General features: G+C 35.6%; 2 protein-coding genes across 2 annotated transcripts; both read right to left on the reverse strand.

Annotated features, from left to right (window-relative positions):
- Nucleotides 1–686: 686 nt before the first annotated feature.
- Nucleotides 687–6,850, reverse strand: LOC135596700 (eukaryotic translation initiation factor 3 subunit B-like). Its single transcript, XM_065088773.1, has 12 exons — nucleotides 6,697–6,850; nucleotides 6,417–6,563; nucleotides 6,063–6,303; nucleotides 5,747–5,893; nucleotides 3,754–3,882; nucleotides 2,847–2,975; nucleotides 2,675–2,758; nucleotides 2,473–2,597; nucleotides 2,168–2,366; nucleotides 1,560–2,092; nucleotides 1,367–1,475; nucleotides 687–1,273 (listed from the first exon to the last, which is right to left on the reverse strand). The coding sequence occupies exons 2-12, from the start codon at nucleotides 6,539–6,541 to the stop codon at nucleotides 929–931; spliced, it is 2,166 nt and encodes a 721-aa protein (XP_064944845.1). The 5' UTR covers nucleotides 6,542–6,563; nucleotides 6,697–6,850; the 3' UTR covers nucleotides 687–928.
- A 726-nt stretch (nucleotides 6,851–7,576) lies between these two features.
- On the reverse strand, nucleotides 7,577–8,796 carry LOC103970810 (expansin-like B1). Its single transcript, XM_009384739.3, has 5 exons — nucleotides 8,658–8,796; nucleotides 8,459–8,565; nucleotides 8,187–8,368; nucleotides 7,968–8,100; nucleotides 7,577–7,874 (listed from the first exon to the last, which is right to left on the reverse strand). Exons 1-5 carry the CDS (start codon nucleotides 8,794–8,796, stop codon nucleotides 7,671–7,673), a joined length of 765 nt encoding a protein of 254 aa, XP_009383014.2. The 3' UTR covers nucleotides 7,577–7,670.
- Between the last annotated feature and the right edge of the window lie 5,788 nt (nucleotides 8,797–14,584).

Here is a 14,584-nt window from a genome sequence, read left to right on the forward strand (position 1 = left end):
CCAAAGATTGAGAGTATGATGATCGCTATAAATTTACTTCTGGTATCAGACACTCGCATCTCATGCTCATCTTCCCCAAAGATGAGAGAGAGTCCGATAGATACATAAATTTACCACCAGTTCATCTTTCCCAAGCCACCCTTGTCCATATTGCATGCGTTCATCTTCCCAAAAGATGCGAGAGTATGATTGCTATAAATTTACTTCCAATATTGGACGGCCCCTTTGTGTTCATCTTCCCCAAAAGCTCCACTCTGTCTATTGACAGTGTCTTTGAATTGATCTTCCCCAATAATGCAGACCAATTGCTAAAAATTTACCCAACAGTCCTTGTCTTGATTTCATCTTTCCCAAAACAACCCTCCCTAATCGATACTACCATTCTGTTCATCTTGCTCGAAGAAGCCTGGTTGCTCTAAATTTGCTACCAGGATTCGGCAGTCCATAATGCCCGTGTTCATCCTCCCAAGATTTGCGTATGCTCTCTTGTATTTAGAACATGAATCTGGTGGCAATGACAATGATTCTGCTCTCCGATCAAAGAAAAAGGAGGCTGCAAGATGACGATTTAATAATTTCAATTTTTTCGAACATGATCAAAATGAATGAAAATGAAGATGATTTTGCCTGCAACTCCATTTAAACGGCAGAATGATCAACCACTGATGAACAGAGAGAAAGAAATGTGACATCCAACAGTACAATCAACACGTGTTAAAAACAACAAAGTTTAAAAATTGCTAAGCATTTGATCAGGAGTGCTGTCCAACCACAGCTAAAACTAACAACATGAGGAAAAAATATCAAAACCAGAATAAATCCAGGGAACCAAAATTTCACAGAATCCTCTTAATAGATTCGATTAAGACATTCTCTTGCTTCAAGAAGCATGAGTCCTAATCAACCTTACAAGAAAGTTTGTGAGTCGTTATTCTTGATCCAAGTCGAAGGCGACAACCTCTTCCGTAACGTCTAACACCTCCTCGACTTCCACTTCTTTGGCTTCATACTCTTCCTCCTCATCGCTGACCACCCCGTCCCTCAGCTCTATCCTCAGCTGCCTCTCTTCCTCGTGCAACTGTTTCCATTTGGTTACCCACTCATTCCATTGCTCCTGCAACATCTTCCTCTTTCTCCTATCCTGCTCGTTCAATTGCATGGAGACATCCTGGTCCTCTGCTTCATACTTCTTGCTGTACTTCTTCAGGTTCTTTGCAATCTCTTCCTCCTTCTCGGCACTCAAGAGGGAAGGTGGTCTAGGGCGCCACTCAAACTGTTTTGTTGTTGTTGAATAGAAAATTCTCCAAGTTAGACAACACCCTTAAGTCGAAAAAATACCCTTCCCATAAAGAAATCACACACTCACCTGATAGAAATGATCCCTGGATATCCGGTATAGCAGCTTTCCACTGAAGGACCAAATATGGAATCCATTCTCCATCTCATGGACCGAAGTGACAGCGGTCGCAACATATCTACAACAGGCGAAATACACACTAAATGTAACAAGTATGATATAAATGCTTTTCACACAGACCTAACATGCACAGAACACTTACCTTCCAGTGGGATCCCACTCGATATCAGTGGCCATAAAATGCTCGCCTGTCGCCATTGTCTCTAGCTCATCAACATTGTAAAACTCTAGCTGACCATTGAAACCTTTCAGGCCAGCAAGCACTATGTAGCGTCCAGCAGGAGACCAATAGAGTGCATTGGCCTGCTTGGCCTTGAGAGTTGTGAGCTTTGAGACCCGACCGATGTTCAGGGTGGTTCGCATAGAGTAAAAACTAATGTCAGGCCGAGGACCATCTCCATGGATGACAGCAAACCTGTGGCCCTTGGGCTCCCATGCAAAGGCCACTATCTTGTCATTTTTATTATCAAGTTCGAGGACCTCAATTGGGATATCCCTTTCCTTGATACGGAAAAGTTCAAAACCAGTATATGTACTCTTTTTCGTTTTAGTATACCTATCAACCTTAACAGCCAGGTATTCTCCATTGTTTTGCCAGTACATTTTACAGTCACTGACGCTGAAGAGGTTTTTCTGCCTAAGTTCCTCTTTGCCAGGTATTTGGACAAGGCTAACCTGGTGAAAAGAATAATCATCAGCTTAACAAACTAAATACTAATGCAACAGAATCCAAATAGAAGTTCTGTTTACCCTGGCAGGCTGGTTACCACCACCTAGCTCCGGAACGAATAGGGCTAGTATAGGATCAGTAGGAGACCAACTAAAGTCCACAACATTTTCAACCTTCATGGACTTTTTATCAATAAGTGTGAACGTCTCAGTTTCATAAACGGAGATAACATTCTTTCCCATTCTTGCAAAATATTTGTCTTCTTTACCACCACCCCACCTAAATCATTCAAGTGAAAAAGCAAAGCAACAGCTTAGATAGTTTACGCAACACACTGAATCAGGGGAAATATATATATATATATATCTGCAACATTAAACACCACCTAAATACAGGCCATGAAATTCCAGAGACACCCCCGCTTCCACCAGTTGCAAATTCATCTACATTTCCTTTAAAGTCTCGCATCAATTTTCCAGTTCTCACATCAAAAATATTGATCACAATCCTCTGAAATAAAAAGCATGAAAATCAGAGATGACTAAAACAAAACAAGGAGCAGACAACAAAGTCATATGACTTCTTACATGAGTATCACGAGGATTGCTGGGCTCATGGCTACTGAATGTCACAAGATACTTCTCACCAGGAGAGAAATCAATCAACCTCACCTGTCATTTTAGTCACTATGACGTCCAGCTCAAGCACATTAAAAACATTAAACGAAGCAACCCCGAAAATATTATGAGAAGTTCAGACCTGAGGATGGGCAAAACGCATCAAACGATTAAAAGTAGTAGCACCGCCCCAGACAGCAGCACCCTGCCGATGCACTGTGGCCAAGTATGTTCCAAGAGGAGACCACTGGACGAAGCTCTCAGTCCAATACTGTAGGACAAGTATAAAAAACAATTAAAACATATAACAGCCGCCTTATATATACATATGTATATACATATGTATGTATATATATACATACATATATGTATATACATACATACACATACACACACACACACACATATATATGAGTGTGTGTGTAAAATCACAACTCTTTGATAGGAAAAAGTGTTGCTTGATCAGATAAACAAGAATTCAATGCAGATGTCTATGTAAGTATCCAATTTGGCAAGTAGCCAATGTAAATATGAGGGCATAGAATAAGATCTTTTTAAATTTTGTCATAATGCTGTAAGAATGTGAATTATTGATGGCTTCATAGGTCCACTTCTTTAAAAGGCTGATACTGGTTGATATTGGAATACTACAAATAAAGAATCGGACTCAGTCACATGAATATGTTTCTAACATAGCTTCCAGGCATGGATGCAACATTCCATGTAGCACTTGTAGTTGGTTCTGTTAGTAGAGGCCGTTTTATCTAATACCATTACTAGGATGCAGAACACCCTAATTCATTTGCAAACTCAATCTGGCGAAGGTTAAAGTTTGAGAAGTACCAGCAGCAAAAATCAAAGATGAAAAAAAATTATGGCGATGGCCATAAGTTAAAAATAATAACAACAAAGCATGATAGTTACAATATATTATGTGTATATGCATGTACACAAGTATGTAAAAACTCACTTCTGCCAAAGAAAAAAATTTTCATCATACTTTATTTTGAAAGTGCAGCCACCTGAATGAAATGAACTTATGTTCTTACCTGACGCTGATGGACAAGTTCAGGCATTAATTGCCTGGGGTCATTCCAGAAAACCTCAGTGTTTGAACCTGCACGGATAACAAACTGATCCCTAGCTTTCTCATCAGTAAGCCATTGCTGCAGATTTTCCTGTAGTAGTACAATTTTCAAAAAGAATTATCCATCACATTTAGAATAAGCTATGCACGAGACAACAACACAATTTCGAAAAGAATGATCCATCACATTTAGAATAAGTTATGCATTAGACAACAACACGCATCCAGCCAGAAACACACATCCAGTCACACCACAGAAGTGGCACCTGGACCATTTATATAAGATGTAAAATAAAAATATATATCAAAGAAAACAGTAAAATGTAAGGTTAAGTATATGAAAAGCACACAAAAAAAACTCGTGGTGTATCAACATCAAAAACTATTTCAGCACCAAAATAACATGACTATCTTTTTTAATGCAATTTGACACAGAAACCACAACTTATATGAACACAATGAACACACTAACCACACCATAATATTGACAAAGCTGGGAGGTCACTTCTACTAGCTAACTCGAAACACCAAAAACAGCTCTTATTGAACATCCTCATCAATTCTAAAATTTATTGTAAAACAATCCAATATCAATTACCCATTTCTAAATGAATAAAGCCCATCACACATTCTTAACATTTGTAAAAGATACATTAGGCGCACATCACTTCATCTATATAATTAACAAAGTAGTGTTGCATACGTCCATCAATGCTGTGTATCTGGGATGCATATTGATGCATAGTGCAGGCATAAAGGAATACCAGAGGGTCAATTGTGATTTATATAGGAACTGCAAAACATAAGGTATATTTGTCTACCTCTCAACTAAGGTTCTCTTGAAAGTCCAGGACCTACCTAAGTTGTTGACAAATTTGCAAAATTTTGTAAGATGTTGACCTTCATCAGAACTTGATTTGTGCTTCATAGCCCAACACTTGTGAAAAAATAAATAAAATGATGCTATTGAAGCATTTTTTGGCTAAATTACTGTGGAAGCTAATAAAAATAATAATTATTTGCCAAATATGTTTGTTTGCTAACTTCTCTTTCCTTCTCAGTGTGTGAATATACTAAGTAACATCTTAAATTTGTGAAAATTAATTGTCCCCACAGTGAGCAGGTCATAACCACTTTGAACAATGAAAAAGCAGGTCATAACCTCCCTGTCATAACCTCCCTCCCTCACTCCAAGTGATAACTATGTTAAATAAGCATCGATAACAATAACCAAAAGAATTCTCCTAGCCTCTATCACACCCCTGCATTCGAAGGATCTCTTTCCAATTCATCAGATCATGCCAACACAGCTCATAGCCTACTTCATCCCAAACATAATGAATAACAAACAATTTTTTGGTACATTGAACTATAGTTGAAGAAGGAACATGTGAACAGCAAACCATATTAAAACACATCTTTCACACCATTATGATGTAATAGACTACTTGCACAAAGCACTTAAAGTGAAAAACACACATCAACCTTTTGCCTAGGTATTAAACTCCAAGTTTACTGCCTACTGTTTGCTAGTGAGGTAGCCTGACAAATGGTAAAAAAATGATAATCACAATTCTGTTGCTGTATTCAGAAACATTGGTTAGTATAGGTGTTTCTTGCTCTGTTGTCTTGGAGGTAAGTAAATAATTACTAGCTTCAGAGCAAGACTTAATAAGAGAGTACCAAAAGAACTAATAAAAGAATAAGGGTCTCTCAGTATAATGGAAACACAAAACAAAAGACTCAAACTCTCTCCTAAATTCTGCTAGCTTCATGACCTGAAAAAGAATTGGAGAAATGATGTTGGAAGAACCTTAAAAGCAGATGACCACTAGAAAAGGTTGCTCATCGTTTCTTATTCAATAAGATTGGCATATTTTGCTGAGTATAATCTGAATTAATTTAGGCAGCCAATCATCAAGAAAGAAGATCACAAAGAAAAGGAACTAAAGTACCCCAGGTGTGTATGGTTTAATTTCAGCAGCCTTCCACTCATCTGGAACCTTCATGTACTTCTCAAAATCATCAAACAAATTAACAGCAAATATATGTGATTTGTCCAACTTATACCCATTTGTCTTCTCCCTTGCAAGTTCCGCTTCCTGTAACAGAGTGTAAATGTTATCAGATGTACAAAAAAACAAATTAAAACACCAACACCTTCTCACCTGCTAAGTCCTTGTGCCTACCACAGAACAAATAATTGGTACGTCTAACACCCAAATCATGTGAAGATCAGAAGCAACCACTTTCAAGTTTGAAATGAATTACCTGAGGAGTATTATACTCGACGAAGCAATACCCTAGAGTCTTCTGTGTATCTGGGTTAACTGGCATCCAAATTCCACCTTCCCTTATTGTGCCAATCTGACTGTATATCTTGCGGATGACACCTTCGAGCTTCTCAAATTTCTCTGGCGGCACAACCGGCAGATTGTCGACCACAATGATGTTCCCAAATCCAGCCTCAAACTCGAGAGGGTCCTCTTGATATAAATCATCATCATCATCGCTGCAAAAGAAACAATTTCAAAGAACAAATTAACTCACTAGACAAACAACATTGCGCAAAAGGCAAGAGATCCCTCTAGATAATTGTGTTAGGGTCAGGGTAAGTTACACAACCTTTTGATTCCAAAATCTTCCCCACGAGGGAGTTGGATCGAGTCCAAATCAACCGAGGAAAGATCGATTCCAAGGCGCGTAGCAGATGCTTCTATATCCTCAATCAACACCACCTCCGCCATCATGCGCAAGGAAGACCGACGCTTACTACAGAAAAACTTAATACCATCAGGAGAAAGACCCAATAATTGAAGAAAATGGGCAAAGGCTCTACGATCGGTTATTGAAACAGCAATAAGCAGAGGAAAGAAGTCGAGAAAGAGGCGAGGAACAGAACAACCTCCGAGCAATCAAGAGCGAGGAGGAGGAGGAGGAGGCGGCGGTGGCAGTCGGAAAACCCAACCAGCTAGATGAGCTTGTTTCCGTGCGGACCAAGGGAAGAAAACCCTAATTGGCGGCACGTGTGGCGAGGGAAAATTGAGCGCACGGCCGACGCAAAAATAGAAAAGAGTATATATATATACATATATATATGTATATATATGTATATATATATATATGTATATATAAATATATATATGACAGATATATGTATATACATATATATATAATGTAAATACTATACGGATAGCGGATATGCCGTCCGATATGCCAACGTGGCACGATCTCTTCATCGCGCTGTCGCCTATCGAATAAAATGGGCCGGGCCGAGATGGGTCTCGTGGAGATGGAAATACCTACGGAACCGCTACAGCGCAATTTGATTCGGAGTCACAGCCACAAACGACTACGTGGCGGAATAAACATTAGTGATAAAAGAAACGTTCCCCCATATGTGCAAACAATAAGCGAAGGCTTGGAGCTCTAATCTCTTAATGTAAATAAGGTAAACATGGATTAGTAGAATAGGGTTGGAGAACAAATTTGTGGTAATTGGGCAGCACGTTCTACAGCCATGCCTCGAAACGCCTTAATTCTACACTAACAAAATTATATAGTGCATAAATCATCATTTCAAAATGTATTTATATATATATATATATATATATATATATATATATAAAGAGGAGTGTGTGATTTTATTAATTTAATTTTTTTATTCAAATGCCAAATAGAATATGAGGTATTAGGAAGAGAGACTCATCACAAAGTCAAAATAACCACACTAGTCAATGCAAGCTCACATTGCACGAGAGTGCTCGACTTGATTCCCTCCGTTAAGTCAGCACTCATATTACGGTTAATCGTAGCCGTAAAGCAAACAGGTGTGCACGCATGGCCACGGTCTCAATGTGACGAAGCAAAAAAGCAGCACTAGGAGTACACTTGTATCCCGGAATCGTACATGGCTCCCGCCCTCCAATCCTCCGGTACGTCGTAGGGCGGTACCAGCCAGGTTACATCGCCATCGTCTCCACTCAACAGCATCCTCGCCGAGAGAGGCCCTCTCGGTGGCATCGCCACCGCCCACACCGCTCCATGGCTCCGATCCACCAGCTTGCACGTCAAGCTCTCCGTCTGCATCCAGACAGAAATGACGCTTGTTTACCGACCACCTATTTGTTCTTATGCTACGAATCAACTGGTGAAGGTTGTGTTATCATACAACACCTCGCATAGCTGAACGGCGACTATATCCCGGTCTCCTTGTTGATACCATATCTGGAAGGCAAAGTAGTACGGGAAGTCGCTGCTGTGATCCATCTTGAACGTAATGTTCTTCTTCGGGTAGCTGCAAGGAACCCTGAAAACCCCATGGCCGGCCTGCGGTCACCATCCGCCAAACTATATGTGACGGTGATCATTACCATGCAGTAAGAAAACACACACCTGCGGTACTGGACGTCAACTACACCGAGAGCCAAAAGGGCGGCGCCAGCGGAGGCGCTTCGACCCAGCTTCGCAAAAGCGTGCTGACTAAGAATGAAATCTGCACTGTCGCTTGCTCCGTGGTCGGTGATGACGACGACAACCCCATCTCTGGAACAGTATCCTCTGATCGTGCATCTGACCTAGTAGTGATCAAGGGATTGGAAGGTATGCTGGCTAGAGAGAAATGCACAAAGAACATAAACTCGGACTAAAATCGAATTGTCAAGTACAAGATAGCATGCACCGCAACCCACGCCGTTTCTGTAGAGCTTTGATGCTGCAGAGACATCCCCACCGTAGAGTGTGGCTCCGAAGGCACCATACTCGCATGCTCCGGCTGAAACAAGTGCGCCTCAAAGGCTCAGACGAGATGCAAAGGCAAATTAAGAACAATCGCAAGCAGTAGGGCCTTCCTTTCTATGTACTTACTTTCTGTTCCTCGTCTATCGGAGTCCGGATAGTGAACAGCTCTCGACCGCGAGAAGCAACCGCTGCATGTGGCTGCAGTTGCAGGAGACCCGAGGATGAGTAAAGAGAAGAGGAGGAGTTGCGCTGCCGAGGGAGCCATTGATACAGAAATAGCAATGAAGAAGGAGTTGGAGGACCTTGGGGTAGGCAATATCTCTCTCTCTCTCTCTCTCTCGTATATATATATATATATATATATATATATATATATATGTTATTCTTCTAAAACTCTCATGCATTATTCTTGCATGATCACATAACATTCCCTGTGCATTATGATTTCAGCTGATTGCCTTGAAGTACAATACTTAGTTTTCGGTCTAGGCATTAATCTTCTGATATGTATGCGTGTATGCGAAATTTATTCACTGCCTTGTAACTTTCCATCTACTATTAAGCCCTCTACATGTTGATAAAAAAGAATTGATTGCTTTTGAACTAAGTCAAGTATTTCGACATAGTATCTCATCAAACAATTCACACTTGCGCCTGCACCAAGAGCTTTTGTGTTCACCAATGAGGGACGGTGGAAGAAAGCAACTGGCTTTCCAGCAATGTAAGTCATAAACATGCACCATGCTTATTTCCTTCCCTCTTCCAAGTGGAGTAGATGAGTACTGGCTAACTGGTCCCTTGGTATGTAGCCCTATTGTTCTACTTCGAGGAACTAACAAATCATGTTACAAGTAGCCGTGCTTTCGAACGCCTGCATTAATTTACTCCCACCTCAGGCATGATAATAAGAAACTAGCAACGTCATGATGATCAAGCTTGCATAATACCAAGTGTTGCCATCTAAACGTAGAGGCAACGATAGCTACATGCCTCCTGGCGTGGAAAAGTAAAGAAGCGATAAAAAAATTGAAGAGGAAGAGTTGAGGAAATGATGTAAGAGGTAAGCAAAATTTTATTTTTAAAAGAAAAGTATATATATATATATATATATATATATATATATATATATAATTTTATCATGATAAATCCTAATTATTTATAGGATTATAGATGAGAGTTACAAGACTTAAATTGTTAAGGGTATATTTATATAACCTATCTAATTTACTTATGATTTATTATTTTTATAATATCTTTCTTCACGATAATTTTATCATGATGTAATCTCTTTATTCTCACTAAATTCTAGATATTATAATTATTTTCATTCATATGTTCATGAAAAAAATTCTAATCCTCTCTTTAATTAAGTTTAATTCTATTAACACCCACAAAAATTTAATTTATTTTTTATCACATACTCCTCCGAGTGATATCTTCATTTGAAAAATATATCTAAAATAAAGAGCTCGGTGAAAATATTCTTAATTTGATTATCAGATTTGATGTAGCCTAATGAAACTTTCTTCTCCTTAACATGGTCTTGAATAAAATGGAAGTGAACATCAATATGCTTGCTTTATTCATGGAAGATCATGTTCTTGGCCAATGGAATCATTGACTTATTATCAATATTTATCTTTGTAGCTTGATGTTGTTCATAATTGATTTTATTTAGGAGCTTCCTTAGCCCTATAACATGGCATATACATAATGATACCACTATATATATCACTTCACATGTAGAGAATGTCACAGTAAATTACTTCTTTAAGTATCAAGTGAAAACAGTATTATCCATATAAAATACAAAGCTAATTGTCCTTTTTTGATCCTCCACTCTAATCACTATCAAAAAAGCTAATAAGTAAAAATTTATTAGAAAATAAATATAGTAAATTATAAGTTATAGTACTTTTGATGTAGCATATAATTTTTTTTATGGTCTTCATATCTTTTGATTTTGGTTCTTACATAAATCAGTTTACTAATCTGGTTCTATATAAAATATTGATCTTATGAAAGTTAGATATCCTAAACTTCCTACTAAGCTTTAGAAGTAAGTTGGATCAATTATATCATCATCATCTAATCTTGAAAGTTTGATACCACATTTAACAAATATGCTAACGAGTTTGCAATCTTCCATCTTTAATCTTTTGAAAAATTCCTTTGCATGTACGTCTTGTAAAATGTTATATATTTCTTAGTTTGTGTTAGTTTAATACCAAGGAAATAAGACATGAGCGCAATGTCAATCATTTTAAAATTTTAAACCATTATTTACTTGAATTCTCCAAACATAAGTGAGTTACAACATCATCTATATACAAACAAACAAGTAAGATATCTATATTTTTGTTTATCTTCTTATAAAGGAAACTTCCATAAGGATATTGGTCATAACCATTATGCTTGAAGTATAAATCAATTTTAGCATTTCATGCTCTTGGTTCTTGCATTAAGCCATACAAAGCCTTTTTAACTTAAAAACTCTCTTCATGCCCTCTTTTAATGTAACCCAATAGTTGTTCTATATATATAATTCTCCTTCAAGAAAAGCATTAAAAAATATAAATTTAACGTGTATTTGATACATTGACCAATTGTCTTTTGAGGCAATGGATGTAATTAATTTAATAATTTTCATTCAAATAACAAGATAAAATACCTTATAATAGTCGTTGTTAGATTTTTTGCTTGTAATCCTTTACCACCATCTAGTTTTGTACTTCACCATTAATTTAAGATTTTGTCCTTGAGGTAGTGATGCTAAATCAAGTTTTGTTTTTCTTAATAGAGTTGATGTCTTCAATCGTTAGCATCCTTCTACCTTTTTATTTTTCATGACATCTTGATATTAAAGTAGTTCATTATCTATAAGTAGACAAATAAGATGTAATCTATATATTTCTTCATATGAATCTCTTAGATTTTTTATCCTTTGAGGTATTGGGATATTTTTTGAAGATAGTTGTGCAAAGAAGAAGAAGAAGAATATGATGACGACGATGATGATGATGATGATGTCAATAATGATGGTGAAGCAATTTCAAATTCTGTTTACTTTTGTACATCTTATGTAGCTCTTGGTGCTCTCCCAATTTCATGTACCTTATTCATTAAACTCCACATCTCTACTTATAATAACTTTTAAATTGTTAGGATAAAAAAACTTGTAGACCTTGGATTTAGCATCATATCCAATAAAAATGAGTTTAGAACTCTTGTCATCTAACTTGGTTCTTCTTTGATCAAGTATATGTGCATAACCAATGTATCCAAAGATCTTGAAGTGTGAGACATTTGATTTTCTTCTAGTCTATGATTTTTGTGGAGTATTATTTTTCAAACTCAATATAGGATATGGATATAGAATATAGATAGCATAAGCTATTGCATGAGCCCAAAATTCTTGAGGCATGTTTTTTATTTTTGATATGCTTCTCACCGTTCTGAGAATTGTCCTATCCTTTCTCTTTGCTATACCATTTTGTTGATGAGAATATGGTATTATTAGTTGATGTCAAATGCCATGTTAGTCACCAAAATCTCAATCGGAGAGGATGGTTTTGATGTAGAAGCTGCTTTCTCTCCACCGTACCTTCAAATACTTGAGAGGTTAATTCATCACCTCGATCGAAGCAAATAGTTTTAATGTAGAAGCTCCTTTCATTCTTCACCAAAGTTTGGAACTACTTGAATATACTAAAGGCTTCTCCTTTTTTTCTTGAGAAATAATTTTAAAATTTTCTTGTATAATTATCGATAAAAGTTAGAAAACAGTGACGCTTACCAAAAGATGTTGGAGCAATAGGACCATAAACATTGATATAAATGAATTGAAGTGGCTTCTTTGCTCTAAAGTTTATCTTAAGTAAAAAGATTCTACTTGATTGTTTGGCAAGAAAGATCATTCATTATCTTAAGATATCTAAGTGTTTAAGTCTCAAGTGCTACAGTTATGAGGAGTCAATAATTTCTTACATAAAATAATATTATATTGGAAGCTTAGTGCTAGAGAAAAGAGAATAAGAATTGAAGGGGAAGAATGAATGATAAGTGTTGCTTTGACTTAATAAGTGTTGTTTTGAACCTAGAGTTATTTATATTTTTTGATTTCTTCTTGTTTATGAGTAATTTATAGAATTTTATTCTTTCTAATTGCATCAACCTCATTTAACTACAAAATTGTTAATCTAAAATTTTAAGAATTATGACCTATTTATCTTGTTTTAAATATAACATTTTGTATAGAATTTTGATAGGGACAAAACTTTCTTTGTTTTTTAACTACTCTTATGTCTTTCTTTTAGTACATTTCTTAAATGATTTAGAATGCAAATGCCTTCCAAATGTTTATTTTTTTTTATCATTTAGATTATTCTAAATAGGAGTAACTTTGTGATGAGAAAACATATAAGGAGTAACTTTAAATCCAAAATCAAGTAAATACCTCTATATCATTACAACTAATTCATATGAATTATTTGGACCTATTAATATCATAAGTCTAAGAGATAGCAAATATGCTTTTGTGATTATTGATGATTATAGTTACTATATTTGGATGTACTTCTTAGCACACAAAAATGATTATTTTAAATATTTTAATAAATTTTATAAATAAGTTTAAAATTAAAAAGGTTTTATAATTTCTTTCTATTCATAGTGACCATAGTGGTGAATTTAAAAATTATAATTTTTATAATTTTATAATTCTATAATTTGAATATATATGATCATAATTTATCTATTCCAAGAAATCTATAATAAAATGGAATTACTGAGAGAAAGAATATGAACATACAAGAGACAAAGATTATGCTTAATGAACATAGCCTATTTAAATATGTTTGGATCGAAGTCGTTAACACAGCATATTATGTTATGAATAAGATTTTTATATGACCTCATCTATCTAAAACTCATGATAAATTATAAAATAATAAAAGACCCAACATCTCATATTTTAAAGTTTTTTATTATAAATATTTTATTTTAAGTCACAAGGAATCTTTAGAAAAATTTGATATAAAATCTGATGAAGATATTTTTTTTATATTGCTCTATCTCTAAAGCTTATTAAGTTTTCAACAAGAGATACTTAGTCATCGAAGAATATATTTATATTATTAATATCTCGAAACTATTAATGTCTCAAAATTAAGAAAAATGATCTTCATGATGATTTTAAATCTGATAAATTAAATTTAAATGAGGATTCTACTCCCCAAAGTAAATCGGATACATCATCTTCTAAGGAAACCTTACCTAAGAAATTTACAAAAAATCAATAAAAAATATGATAACACTAGTACAATTTGTTTGATAAAAAATCCTATTCAACATTGTAGGACTAAACACATTAATATTATATTTTATTTTATTATGGAGTATATTAGCAATCATGATATATCTTTAGATTTTATTGAGTTAGGGACTCTTATCGTTTTTTGCCTTCTCTAAAGTGGTTAAGTAGAAAGTGAGCAAGAGATTCTTATTTGACTCGTTGATTTAGTATAGAAACTTCGAATTACATAAGAAGAGGTTAAAGCGAAAGTAGGAGAGGAAGCTTAATATAGATAAGAAATACGATAAGGAAAACAAATTCCTACCTCTGCGCAAGTGAAATGACTATTTTCGAGAGCTCGAGTTAGTACCTAAATGTATAAAATGTCATAAAGAGTTATTTAACATGGTTAGTTGTACTCGAAATCAAGGTTCACTGTCTTCACCAATAAGTACTCTCAATCATGGCTCAGGTCTCGAATAGCCCACTACACTACACCATATCTTCTAGCTGATAATCCTAAACTTACGACTACTCTCCGGAGGAGTTTGATCTTTCATTTTATCATGCTTTCTCCCCTTATCCTCATATATGCCACAAATGAATTCGAACACATAATATTTTATTTTAATTTAGTTTGACTCTTATAATAAAATGATTTATTTTAATTTAGAAAAATGCTAACATATAAGAAAGATGACAGCTAAATGTATGTACTGACGTGTGGAATCTAAAATATTTTAAACTCGAAATGATATTA

Source organism: Musa acuminata, chromosome BXJ1-11, assembly GCF_036884655.1.
Source record: "Musa acuminata AAA Group cultivar baxijiao chromosome BXJ1-11, Cavendish_Baxijiao_AAA, whole genome shotgun sequence".
Taxonomy (NCBI): domain Eukaryota; kingdom Viridiplantae; phylum Streptophyta; class Magnoliopsida; order Zingiberales; family Musaceae; genus Musa; species Musa acuminata.